General features: G+C 38.7%; 1 protein-coding gene across 3 annotated transcripts in view; it reads right to left on the bottom strand.

Moving 5' to 3' along the window:
• DNM3 (dynamin 3) overlaps window positions 1–14406 on the bottom strand; it is a gene marked incomplete at both ends in the record, with an annotated part of 172709 nt that overhangs the window by 121988 nt on the left and 36315 nt on the right. For 2 of the 3 annotated variants that reach the window (XM_082286863.1, XM_082286862.1), the window contains 5 exons: window positions 42–155; window positions 6815–6844; window positions 8474–8522; window positions 12009–12079; window positions 14057–14143. In XM_082286863.1, coding sequence (XP_082142989.1) covers window positions 42–155; window positions 6815–6844; window positions 8474–8522; window positions 12009–12079; window positions 14057–14143 — 351 coding nt within the window. The remainder of the gene's footprint in view (window positions 1–41; window positions 156–6814; window positions 6845–8473; window positions 8523–12008; window positions 12080–14056; window positions 14144–14406) is intronic. The other variant, XM_082286861.1, reaches the window with a different exon arrangement.

Here is a 14406-nt window from a genome sequence, read left to right as displayed (position 1 = left end):
TGGGGTTTTCCCCAATAGAAAATAAGTTCTTCGTTCCTTACCTCATCATCTTTGTACCAGGACAAGCTTTCTGCAGTTAGAACGAACCAGTATTCCTTGGATCCTCCTTTCATGATGCCAATGTTGTTGATGGTGAGCCAGCCTTTCCGGATGACCTATGCAGAGGTGCAGTCAGGTACAAGCTTAGTTCATTACTCACTTGACATAGTTCTGCTACTGCATTCATTCTTTTAAATTAAGACTTGCTAAATGAAACAAGAAAACAAGGTGCATTTTTTCAGTCTCTGGGAAATTCAAGAGTTTTTGCAGGTTTCTATCATTCAGAAAAAAGTAATGAAGTGAGTATAATATTTTCAGTCTGAAAGTTGGAGAAAGAGAGAAGCCTAACTATCCGAATGCTGTACTTCCAGCAGGTATGAGTGTATTAAGGATCACATAAGCTTGAAGACATTTATTTGCTGGATAATAACACATTGTAAAAGTCCATTCAACTTTATCTCTGACTACACTGTTCTGGTCTCATTGTTCAGGTCATCTGTAAAGGTGGATACCAGGAAAAGCACCTAGATTCTGGTAAAGTGAGGGGCTTCTGACACACAATGGGAATTTTCAGAAGTGTCAGTATGGAGTGACAAAGTGGAGAGGTCTTCTAAAGTTAAGTTAAAATTAAGGTAGGAAGCAGTAAGGAGAGGCATGTGAGAGCCATTTTCTTCTCACAGGATAGAAGAGAAAAAGAAAAGAGGAAAAAAAAACCTATGGCAGCAATAAAAAACCAGGCGGAAAACGAGCAAAGCAAAACTTGATAAGATAGATACAAGCCAAAGATAAAAGAACAGATGGAAACATAACTATAAATACTAAGACCAGGAGGCTACATCATGCAGAGAAGAAAGGAGGACAACAGAAAACCTAAGAGAAATGAGGAACTCAAGAGCAGAAGAAGAGAGAATAACCATGAAAACTCATTTACAGATCAAATGGAAACTTTCAATTTTATTGGAAGTCACTGTTTTCCAATGTAAATGAGAAAGCAAACATTCCTTCCTATCATGCTCTGAACAAGACAACGAAACTGTCCCAATCACACAAATGCAAGGAACCTCAGCTCTTCTTCCCTGCAGCAACACCCTTCACTTGCCTATGAAATATTGAGATGGAAAGAAGTGCTCAGAGAAGCCCTTCAGAACCCCTTCAACAAGTCCCACAGGCACCAACTCATGTCATCAAACATGAGTTTCCTCTTGTATTTAAAGAAATGTATGAGACCAACGTTCCTCTCACAGGGCTTTACAAGACCAGTAACTCCAATATCAACAACTCACGAAAGAAGAACATGGCTCACTATCTATTCCTTGCCATCTATAAAAAGTTTCAGAATAGGAATTCACTTACTTTCAGCATGGACGTTCATGTAGACTCCTAAAAACACTAGCTTTGGTTTTGCACAGAGCAAGGGACTGAATTATATTTGATAACTAAACCAAAGCTCAGATCAGAAGTTGCACCTCAAAAGCAGGAAATTGTATTGGAAATGCACATAATCCAAGAGTATAACTTCCATTTCAAGGAAGATAAACATGTTTTCCCACTTACTACCAGCCAGGCCAGCAGTGTGAGAAAAGCCCTAAAGATCCAAAAACAGTCTACAAGTTTTCAATCTGTACAAAAATCTCTAAGAAAGCACTGAAGCCACAGTAAGGGATGAGAGAACTGGACATGACTCCTGTAAAGAGACTCAAGGGTATGGCACAAGTAGATTGGATGCAACAACCTGTTCCACAAAGGTTTCTACAAAAGGGGGTCAGGATTTTTAATACCTGTGTTCATTGGGGGGGATAAACAAAAAACCTAAGTGGAGAGGGGCATTAGTGAGTATAAACAGACATGGAATGCTCGCCTTAGTGCAAGTTAAGGGAAACATAAGATAAGTACTTAATTACCCATCAAATCCTCATTTTATTTTACAATGTTTATGGAAGTAAGTTTTTAACAGGAAACAAGTAACATGTATATATAGCCAGTGTACTGGCCTTCAGGCAGCTGCCACAGGACCAGTTGTGGAACCAAACGAATTCTATCTTTTCTTTCTGCACTGAACTATACAAATGCAAAGGGAAAAAAATTTTGCAGAAAAGCAACAAAATTAAGGTACTCCATTCACTTGAACTTAGTTCTGCAGCAAGGGGCACTGTATTCGCGCAGCAGACTAAATCCTTCACAGCATATGTGCACATGTTCCCATGCTGCAAAGAAACTGAAATAAGAGGCTGGGAGAGAGGATGCTATTGAAAATGCCATGGTGCTCCATATGAAGTTCATATCCACACACGGGAGGCCCAGACAGCCTGGCCAGCACCTGGTTTGGAGAAAACTGTTTTGGAGAAGTATCTCAGGGAAGGTAAGAGATTTGAAGACAGATGTCAGTGAAGATAAAGAGGTGGATTCTAGAAGCAAACCAGTAAGGAACACCTGAGTAGCAGGTTCAAGAACCTTGCAGGTGATGAGCACTTCAAAGGGAAGGAAAGTAGCACTCTGCTTATTCCATCCAGGCCTCTCCCTCACCATTACCAGAGGCTCTGTAACATCTTACTAAGAGTCAAATTTTCTCAATTTGACAAGAAGGCATTTGTGGTAGAGGTCTCAGAACATTTTAAAATCTAAACTATACAAGCCATTTAAGAAGCCCTGAAGGTTTCAATACTTCTAAGGTAGGAATTGTGTCATGCTCCAGTCCAACACATCTCCCCATAAATGTGCAACCATCACAGGGTGTGGACAGAAAAAAGCTGACTTGCTAGGACAATTTCTGGTCACTGTCTCATAAAAGAAGGAATTTTCCGGTTGTTTCCTTAAAAATCCTGTGGGCCGGGGATTAGATCCAGCTGTCATTCCCACACAACCCTGCATGAAGAGCAGGACACCAACCTACAGCAATATCCTGGGTCTGTGTTCTTCATGTGAAATTTCTAGACCTGTTTATCTATACCCCTCTGGGAAAACAGGGTACTGTGTTCTCTAAAATATCCTGGACTCTACAACAGGTCGTAACTATCTAAAATACTAGGAAGCTGTTCCAGGTGACACGAACAGGGAGAAGATGAGCTTAGTGTGCTAAGCCTCATGTCCTCTTCATTGAATTTTCCTGTTTCCCAGGCACATTCTGTTAACTACAAAAAGCTACACTTAGAGGTGACGCAGCATCAGTGTGAGATGTAAAGGAGAGAGTGATGTTGGACCAAGGTGTAATGCAAGACAAAGTGAGATTAAGCAACATAGTTTCACTTCCCAGAGAAGCGGAATTACATCTTGGACTCCAGACAAATTCTCAAAAAAAAAACCCCAAAAACCCCTCAAGCTATATATTAGAAGGGCTCCTCCACAGGCAATAAGAAGGTAAGATTTTGAAAGACACTTTTGAAGTTAAAAAAACCCTCATAAACAGTTATTGTTTTGGAGTTTTTTTAAACTATTGTGTTAGCTATGTTTTACGGTACTTCAGCTTGAAAAATGAAAGCACTGTGTTTCATCATTGTTCTCACTAGTTCATTTTCTCATTGGGTTGTATCTAAGAGACCCATTTCAATATTTTCTATCATATTTCTAAATGTCATTCTGTGCAGACCGGATGTTAGCGACAGGAGTTATGAGCCTCAGGAAGGTGAAAAATATGGGCACAGCCAGAAGCTACTGGAGACAATATTCTGACCGGTAGCTGGACTCCATGCACAGGATGAACAAGAGATGACACAGTTCCTTCCTTCAGGATCCTGATATCTAATCTGGGTGACTGAAAAATGAAACTTAGAGGCTCTGAATGCACATGAACAAGTCAGAAGGAAGTAATTTTCTCATAGTTCAGCTGCACAAAACCCAAATCATATTTGTTGTTCTTACTCTCCACCACTTCATGGATAAACAGGAAAGCAGGATTTGACACAATAAGTACATTTTATGTGATGCTGCATGACTTTAATTGCATTAAATCAAATAAGACATTTGTAAAAGAAATATATTTAAAGAAATGGGACACTTTCTGATTCTCTAAAGAAGTATTTGAAGGATGATTTCAAGGTAAGTGAGATACATGAAATTGGGCAGACAGGAACACAAGTGTGAGAATCACAAGACTGGACACTCCCACAACACCACAAGCAGCAGCACTTGTTAACATAACACCATTAAAGCTGTGTTGCGTAACTCCATTGAAATAATTTTGAACACAGAACACAACTCCCAGCACCACTCTATCTTCCATTCCCTGTCATTACAACATGTGCTACCAAATAGTAAGCACACTGAGAGAAAAAAAATTACAAAAACTGCTCAGGGAAGTATCCTTACAAGCTATTGGTTCTTTGAATTTAGTCATGAAGATCCTCACACTACAAAAGCTATAATGTATTAGAGGGGAAACCTACTACAGTATTTCACTGTAATTTGCCAAATATCACAGCATAAGCTGATCAGATCTGTTCTGCTACTGAACACAACCAAGATCTTGTGATATTGCTTCCCTACAAATCCCTGCACAATACATTACACAACTTAAAACTAGTGACAGTGGCTAATGTCCTAAAAATATGTCTGCTTTAAATAAACAATTTGTCTTTAGTGGAGAAAAGCTCTCAGGCGTAAAAAATTGAAATATGCTTCCAAATATAGTTAAACAAAGATTGAGGTAAGTCAAACATGAAGGTATATTAACCTAAAAAACAAATAGTTAGAACAGCAATACTCCTCTAGACTTGAGAAAGTGAAAATTCAAAACCAGCAGGTCTCATGCTACTAAATTTTGATATATTTTTGAATGTGTCAGCTCATGGGCACCACCTCTTTCACAGAAATACTGACATTTCTTAAGAGAACAGCTTTGTCATGATTTTTCATGACCACCTCACTGACCATGGCACAAGTCTCCATTTCCATCTGGTTGCTTAAAAAAATTCTACAAACATTTTTTTCCTGGGTCATGCAAGATAACAGGATTTAAGCATATCTGAAGAAAAGAAACAGCAAAGTATGCTGCAAAGAAGCATTAAACAAAAAGAAAAAAAGGGGTTACAAGGGAAAAAGTTGCTTATTAGAACTATAGTTCAGGCCAGCTGATGGGGTCTGAATGCTACTTGTGTCCAGAACGAATGAACCATATTGTTGGTGTAACACTGTAAGAGAGGCAGGTCAAACAAAGCCCTCAGACCCAGACCTCCACATCAGTTGGACAGTGCCTTGAAACTCACAGTTCACATTAAGCCCCTTCTCCAATTACAGGGCTACTTCAAGCACAGCAGCAGATTTTGCCACAGAAGCAGAACACAAAACAGAATCTCCTAAAAATTATACATAACCCTCCATAATTTGAGTGTCTTGCATTCTCACACACATCAGTTGGGCACATGGAGCAATGACACCTTCATCTTTAACGCTTTATCATGAAGGGGAGCTTAAAACATTGAATTTTAGTCACCAAAACAAATCTCAGCACACAACATACACAGTTAACAGTGGGTCAGCTTTCAGGAGCCAAACCTTGCTACTGTGCTGTGTAAAACCAAGCATTGCATGGATTACTTCAAGCAAATGAGAAGACAGACTAACCTGTGGCTTAAAAAGAAACTTTGTGGAGTCAGGTCAAAACCTCAGGCGGTAGCAAAGAAAAGACAAACAAAAAAGGCCAAAGATTAAGCGTGAGAGGATAAATTAGTAGTAAAGGAAAAAGCAGAAAAACATGTTAAGAGGAATTTGCACTATTGTCCAAAATTAAGGTGTTGCAGTGCTCATCTTATTTCCAAGATACACAGAAATAGTTAATAGTTATCTGCATCATTCCAGTTTAAAGCAAGCTACTAAAAAAGAAAAGCAAGGTATTGTAAACGAGCCTCCCACTATTTTGGGAAAATTCAGTGATCTTGATCTCCCCAAGGGATTCAATTCAAGTGCTGCTAAAATCACTGCTGTCTTGTTGTTTTTCCATAACTGAACATAAGTTTAGTTTAAAATGATAAGTTATAGAATTTGATGATGTGGCAACAAACTGAAAAAATGTATGTTTTTATCACAGATATTGCCAAAGAATACACACAATACAGAAATTTATTTCTTACACCTAACCATCACTGAACCAGTAGTAACTTGTTATAAAATTAACTGCAGTTTAAACAATTAATTCTAATTAGTAATATTAAAGACATTCCCATATTTATTTACTCATTAAGTGGAAGGGTTAGAAAAGAGTCTGTCCATGATATATTGATCCTCCTGGTGCTAGGAAAAGAATGTGAAAAAGGCTTTAAATATTTTAATGCATAAAACTCACTTTTTCTATCAGAAGTAATTCCTTGACATAAACAAAACACCAACAACAGTACCTGTATCCATAAACAGCACGTTCATTTACACAAGAGCTAATGTTTCCTTTTGGTTACCAGAAACCTATTTGCCCACCTTTCAAAGAGAGGTTTACTATGAATAGAGGCACTTACATCAGATAAAAACGGCTTTCCAATTATATAATAAAATAAACACCAATTAGTCATTTTAGTTTGAGAAACTTGGTAAATAATAAAAATATAAATTCTATGCAAAGTGTTATACAACATCTTAAGTTATACTAGTTCAGACTGGTAACAGCAGTTTAGTAGCAGTTAAGTGATGAACTGCAATTACACTTTGTTGAGGAGCTGTTACAGACAAGACAGCTTAACATTAAGTAGTTTAGCAGCAAGTATTCGACAAACCAATGAGTTAGAGACAAACTTTGCCCTCTGAGAAGCTAAATGAAAAAGCAACAATAAAGCTTACAGAACTTAGCTCGTACAATTTGCCTTGAAGGCGGTAGATTGGTTCCCTGAAATAGCAAATTGCAAAAATGAAGTTTTATTTCAGAAACAGTCTCTCATTCTTTTCAACTCCAAACAATCAACTTACAAACATCTGTTTATTATCTCTACAATAAAAGGTTCAGCAAAGTCCTTTATACCACAAGTAACCAAGTTTCAACATTGAATTTAAAACGCCAAGCTTTTTCTTCACTTCTTTAGAGAGAAAACATTCACTTAATTAAAAAATCATTCATTTTATTTGTGTATTTTTGAAGAGCCAGATAATTGGCCGTTTTTCCTTTTATGGGACACTCCAAAGTGATGACAGTCGTTGTGTTTGACACATGTTCCGGCACAGCTAGATAAGACGGAAAGCTCTCCTTGGAGGGGAGAGGCAGGTCTTTGAAGCCATTGCAGTGTTTAGACCTTCCAGGTTTTTTTTCATTTTAATCCAAACCATATATTACATCAAAAATGCCACTCATGCTGGTGAGGCTATGGGGAACCATCACATCCAAGAAGTTACTGGATTATTTTAAGAAATATCTTGAAAATAACTAGCAATTTCTTATTGAGAGGAAGAGACTGAATTTCTAGCCCCAAAAAGATGACTAGAATTCTTGCCAAGAACTCTTGTCTACAACAGCAGCAGAATAGGAGACTTTCTGAAATTTCAGGTTTATCACTTGGATCTAGACTCAGTGGTCACATTTGAAAACCTTGATCAGGAGGTGATACCTGAGCATTGTTTGACCAAATTGCATGTGAAAACATCAGGAAGATGTTCAATACTGGTAAATACACAAAATTTCATTGTCTCTTTTTTATTTCATTCTCAAGTATGTACTAGTTCCATAACAATTTTTTTTCTGTTTAAGACTTTGCAAAACCCTCAAAGTGAGCAGAAACTCTCCAAATCGTAGCATTTTCCTTATTTTCATGTCATATTAAGAAGAGGACTGACCCTGCAAAGTACTGAGAACCCCTGGCCCACACAAAAGCAGAGAAGGAAGGCAGGCTCAGGAGCACCAAGCACTTTGCAGAAACAATCCCATATTCTTATGGGACAAAAAGAAACAAACAATTTCATTAATGAATCTCAGTGAAGATGCTAATTAATCTGAGAGCATCAACCAGTTTTTCTTTGTTTACTTTGAGAAAGGCCTATGGTACATAGTCAACAACTGTGAAGTCAGCTGAAAGGTTTCAGAAGAGGTAAAGGCAAATCCACATTTGCTTGCTGACTTGCCCATCACGGCTGTTCAGCTATGAACACATCACAAGTAGCAAAACACTACAACAAAGCACACACAGAGGCAAGTACTCACCAGCATTTGGGATTCTGAAATTCACAAGTTTGCAGTTAATGACAAAACACTGATGTGTAACATGAGAGATTTGAGGCACTAAACAGCATGGGAGGGAAGACACCAGCAGTGCAAGCAGCAGAAATGCTAAACAGTAAATGATGATAATGATGGAAGTCAGGTGGCTTTGAAAAGTTCAGCAAAACAAAGCAATGAGGATATATTTATGTGTGCTTGAAACAAAAAAAGGTAAATGATACACTTAAAACAGAAAATGCAGCCAAGAAAACCAAAACCAGCTTGGATTAACTTGCACATGCCATTATCCATTCTCTGTTAGGTGCCTACCTGATTTCCCACTGCACTTTTGTTAACCTGACTGCTTCTTTGTTGGGCACTGAGGGAAGCAGAGGAAAAGAGTTATGCTGAAGAAACTTGAACTAAGCCAGCTCCTGAGGAATAATTTTAGCAGCAATAGTTACTTCTGATTCCAGCAGAGAAAGCTAGATTAACACAGCAAAAGAAACACAGGAAAATCATTGCATATATGTGCATATTTCAACTGATTTTCTGCCTGATTATATTTGCCTGCTAAGGACAGAAAGGACACACAGCAGACAGCTCCTACTAATCATCTCCTTTGCAACAACATCCTTCTTGGATTGGTAAAGGTTACTAAAAGCACAGAGAAATTAACGGCTCATGTGGGTAACTTTGGAAACATTAGCCTCTATAAATATTCAGAAGAGACAAAAAGCAAGCAATTTCTGTTATTTAAAGCAGTACAACAAAATTCTCCCCTGCTGGAGGCTCCTTAATAGCTTTGTCTTGACAGTTTGTTTTGGATATTATTCTAATATTTATATGCACTTTGAGGGTGTAAATACAACCAATGGATAAAGCCATCATAAAGCTGGTTCAAAGCTGAAATCTTATAAGAATACAGCACATTTGAAATTAAACCATATTTAAAATATTTTGTTCAATTCTTGAACTTTGGTAATTCCAGTTCCTGAAACAAAACACAGTCCTGTCTCAAAACCAAACAAGTTGCCATTAATTCTAAAAGCATTTGCATTATATGGCAGTTTGTGTTAGGCCACAAAATTAAAATATTACTGGAAAGAAGAAAAGTGTTCAGAGAGCAGGCTTTGGCTACTCAGCCACCAGCACTTCACTGGTGACAGGAAGTTTTGTTTGGATTAGATTATACCATTTCACCAGGCATTGATTAACTGAACAAAAAAGCATCCATACTAGAGCAGCTACAAATGCTGCTCCGAAAGAGAAAGGCAGAGAGCTGTGCTTGGATCAGAGCCTATGGGCCAATCCTGCCTCTGTTTGGTGCACAGCTGCTGCTCCAGAGAACTGATGAAGCACCAAACTCAACCCTTATCCCAGTTCTGATCCTGACCTTTGGACCACACTATCAGACCAGCAGTCCACATGCTGTCTGTGAGAAGATCCACAAGAGTATTTATTCCATGTATCTACTCACTGTGTTTAGCTCAATCATCCTGATACTTTTGACCAAACAACACTGCACATCCCTGGTGCATCATCTAAGTTGCATAAGCTTTGATACATAAATTATGATTAAATAAAGTGCACACAGAAAACAACAGCACTAACCCCGGTTTGTTTTCTTAATTTTATCACCTTAGAAAAGTTAATTATACCATTAACACCATACTAAGAAACACATGGCTTTTAGAAATAGCCCAGCAATTGGTCCTCTACTTGATGTTCTAAATAACAATTACTCTTTATGTAGATTGAAGCATGTAGCTGTTCTTGAGCTATACCAACTGGAAACAAACCCAAGCCCAGAGTTTTGCCATTTGTTCTGCCAAATGAGACAAACATCAGTATTCTAAGATTTTGCAATTTTATAACTATGCAAATCTGTTCTAAATATTGGCATTGTTAAATCTCTCTCAAGACAAATCACATTGCACTGTACCTGCCTCAGGTCCTGCAGTGCTGCAGGGTAGTTTGTAATGTCTTGTGCTCTCATTCTTATGACAAAGGTTCACAGGACTTACACTGTTAAAACACTGCAGCCACATGAGACAAGGGGCTAGAAGGCTCAGCAAAGGGAAGGAAACACCAGGGAATCTGGGGAATCTATAGCCCAGGATGTTTAGATACTGCAGAAGCCCCTATGCTACCCAACTTATTTCATTTTCCAGTTCTTACATAACTGCTATAACAATAACACACTTATAGCTTCAAATTAGTATTTTCTCCTGTTTGTCTCATAAGTGAATATATTTTAAATTCTTCTTTGCTATCCAAATTTTCTCTTTTAGTTAAGCAGAAGTCAACAAGGATACTTTCCTTCCCATCTGTTCCAACCTAGAGAAACCCTTGCTTAAACTCACAGTGAACTTAAGCCAAGAGTCACTTGTTATCTGCTTATGCCTCATACACAGCACTTGGGGGTTTCTAGATCTCAGCTGGAAAAAGAGGAATCAGCTTTCCCACGAAACTGAGCCCAGGCATTGCAAAGACACAGCAGCAAGGAGCATGGAGGCTGCAGGAGCAGCATCCATGAGGGGAATTTTTCCAGGGGAGAAACATAATGAAATAGTTACAGATACACCTGGAACTCCAGAACCCAGTATTATAAGATATTCAAAGTTACAACTTGACACAAGGAGAAGTCTTTTCACAGTGAGATGAGGCAAGCATTGGAACGGGCTAGCATAGAAAGGCTGGAGAGTCTCTAATTTTGGGAATTCTCCAGATCTGACTGGAAAAAATCCTGAGTAACCTGGTCTGAACTCAGCATGGACCCTCCTCTGAGCAGGAGGTGGGACTATGTGACTTCCCAAGGTCATAAAACACGCTATGAATATACATGGCGTGTTTTTAGAAGCCTTTTTCCTGTCAGAAAAGGATGAAGAGTAGTAAATAGCAGGCAGGTTGTTATCTTGACCTCTAGAAGGCCAGCTACCATTCCTACAACATCCTGTCATTTGTCAAGAGAACTGATAATGATATCTAGGAACTGCAAACAATTCTAGAGAAAGTTGCTCAAACCAAACATATAAACAGTGCCTGGCTTTGCCTTCTCCACCCTCAGCTTACTGAACTCCAAGTTTTAAACCTTCAGGGCACACTGCCAAAGATGTGGACCTTCCTTCATAGTGCCACCTAGAATTGGCAAGAGTCAAATACATACTGTTGTGCCACAATTTGTTGCTAGCATCTCACATGGCCAATCACATGTTGTGATTCCAACCACTGCTATGGCAAATATGGCATGAATATGTCTGAAGGAACATCTATTTTTCAAAGAGTGAAGACATCTTCAATGTTTTTACTAGTGTCAAAATGTTGGTATGAAGTCCCTGAGGCACAAATTGCTGGAAACAGAGAGAACATTCTGGAAAATATTCTCACAGCCTTTTCAATTAAGCGAGGAGAACGTCAAACCGGGCCCTGCAGGGCATTCTGCTACTATTATTCTCTGCAGCCAAACAGCAGGCACACTTAAAATTCAGTGACATCCATTATTCTGAGCAACACTGTTTCACGCGGAATCACAGCTGCCAAAGTACGCATTAATAACAATGTGGAAAGACCACCAATACCCATTTCTGTGGTCCTGAAAAACGTGTGATTCCAGACCAAGACATAAGCTCCAGCTTCAGTGAAACCAGCCTTCTGAACTGGGTGAAGGCTCCCCTGCAACTAGGACAGAGTTCAACATTGTGGATATTGAGAAAGAGCATGGTCCTGCATGTTTGGGACTCTGCAACTTGCATCTTCACTGTCACACTTCAGGACTTGTGTTCTGTACGTAACAAAACAAAAGCCAAGCAAATAAACAAAAAAGCCTGGCAGTGTCTTTACAACACATTCTCCATACACTTACTTTGCAAAGCCAATGAAGTCTTCATGGTTGGTGTTGATATAAGAAACCTGGATATCAATGAGCAGCAGCATCTATTATGGGAGACAGGAGAGCAAAACAGGATGGGTACGGTGGAAGAGAGAGACTGAAGAAAAGGAAGGGGGAACAAACCAGAACTCTTGAGTTCTCTGCATTACCGAATATTATTTTCATAATTGTTCAAGCCAAAAGCAGTATTTTCTAAATTCCACCACTTCTGTTTCTGTGCTTGTTTAATAAGCTAGACTACAGAAGTCCTATTCCCTCTTCCTACTTTTTTTCCTAACAGACCTCATTTTTCACTCTCTTGGCCCTTGTCCATTCCATTAAGATCAATCATACATGGGGAGAGAGAATTTTAATAATTATATAACATAGATTCCAGCTCTGCATTTTGCAAGTTAAGCAAAATTCTGTCTATCTGGAGCATTCCAGCCAAGCCAGCAAGGAACCTAAATCTTAAACCTAAAATCCAGGTACGCTTTCTTATGTACCACATAAAGAAGTAATAATTAATCCAGTCCTGGCCCAGAAAATGTCCAGTCCAGGTACCAGACAGCCATTCTGGTGTGCACATCTGGATTGAGAGATGGGCTATCAACAAAATAACAGAATGGTTTCTATACTTGTCACTTGTCAGTCCTTCAGTAGCCCACAGAGAATCTGATTCAACCTTGACAATCTAACTCAGAAAAGAACTTGCTAAGATATTAGCAAAAATTCCCTCCCACCCTTACACAGGCTCTGGAATATGCATGAGATTGCATTTCACCCCTATCTTTTCAGACTTTCATTTATCAGAGGGAGGAAAAAAGGAACCTATTGTTACCAAATTTAATCTCTTAAATGTTACCATTTAATCTCTTCAACCTTATTTCTGCACAGTTCCTCAAATATAGCATCACTCCTAAATTCTTCACAATTTCCAGAAGATATTAGATGCCTCGCTTAGACTCAAATGCCCACTATTTTTTTGCTCCATTTCTTACCTCTGAAAATATTCTCACTAGTGTTTTGATTTATTAAGGACAACTGCTAACAGCATAAATAATGATGTGAATGTGACAATAACCTATTTGGTCAATATTTGGCATTTACAAAAAGCCCTTATTTTGTTCTTTGTTCTGAGAAATAGTCAGGTATGTGCATACAATGAAGAACAGGAAAATAAAACTCAATTATCCTAAACAACTTGTATTTTCTCCAAAATTTTGAGATAATAGTGCTCTGACTAGAACTTCCTGTGAGTACAAGCCCAGCTAATAATTTGTTGTTGTTGTTAAATTATTTTTATGACTACATTTGCTGCAGAGATTAAAGCAGCAGATGTGCTGCACAGCTCCTTAACTTGCACAGGGACAGGACTAGAGAGTCAGGAGTCCAGAACACCTTTAGGAGCTCTGGCGAGCTATTCTTCTCCAATTATTTCTATTGTCACACTCTGCACTCTCCAGACAATAATTCCTGGTTTCACTTCCAGTGGATTTCTCACATGTAATCTAAGACTTGCACTTTCCTGGATTTGGAATGTTTAGCTAGGTGATGAATGCTTTAACCAAGTTTCTCTGAATGTTTACTTGTTTTTTAGCTTTTTTTGAACTTAAAGGAAAGCTTGTCACTCCCTCAAGGGTCCCAGTACAATTGTTTGCGAGCCTCACTGTAACTAGCATGAGGGGTGGCTGCATGGGATGGGTATGTAAAAAACACCTGGAAAAAAAGTAGAAATAAGCTATTCCTGTGTGCATTTGTTTAATCAGAAATTGATTTCCCACAAACAGCCCTCGTGACACAGCTAAGAAGTTGGCACACTGGCACAGGAACAAGCTAACACTATAAGCCACTACTTAACCTTTCTGTAACAATTCTAGTCTCTCTAAAAGCTCAACGTTAAAGAAGCAATTTTTCTTCCTCTCTAAAATGTGCAGCCTATTTAAAACAAAAATCTTCCACTGTCCTACTGCACTTTGTATGTAAGAACTATTCTCCCTCACACACTTTCCCAAACTGTCCCACCTCCTATTAATTCTCACCTGATCCTTGGTCTTCTCTTCTCTTTCACGAATGTAGCCAGCAACAATTCTTTCTGTTTCCTCACACAACCTTGGATATGTTGCCAACTGAAACACAAAATTAATATAAATTTACACCTGCAGAGGGGCTTCAGTGGAATACAAACAAGGGAGCCTCCAGCTTTCCTCTTTGGGAGAAAGCAAATATTACAAATGCTTGGGACTAAGTTAACCACACTGCAAAGCAAGCCTTACTTGCTGTTATTCAGAGAGACTGCCGAGACCTAAACCCTTGGATTGTTGCTGTTCTTTTCCTCCAGGGAACACTGAGGAAAAGATAATTTGGACATATGAAACAGAGTCTATCAGGG

This window comes from Coloeus monedula (genome assembly GCF_965178545.1).
Source record: "Coloeus monedula genome assembly, chromosome: 9".
NCBI lineage: Eukaryota > Metazoa > Chordata > Aves > Passeriformes > Corvidae > Coloeus > Coloeus monedula.
This window is presented reverse-complemented; position numbering and strand designations above follow the sequence as displayed.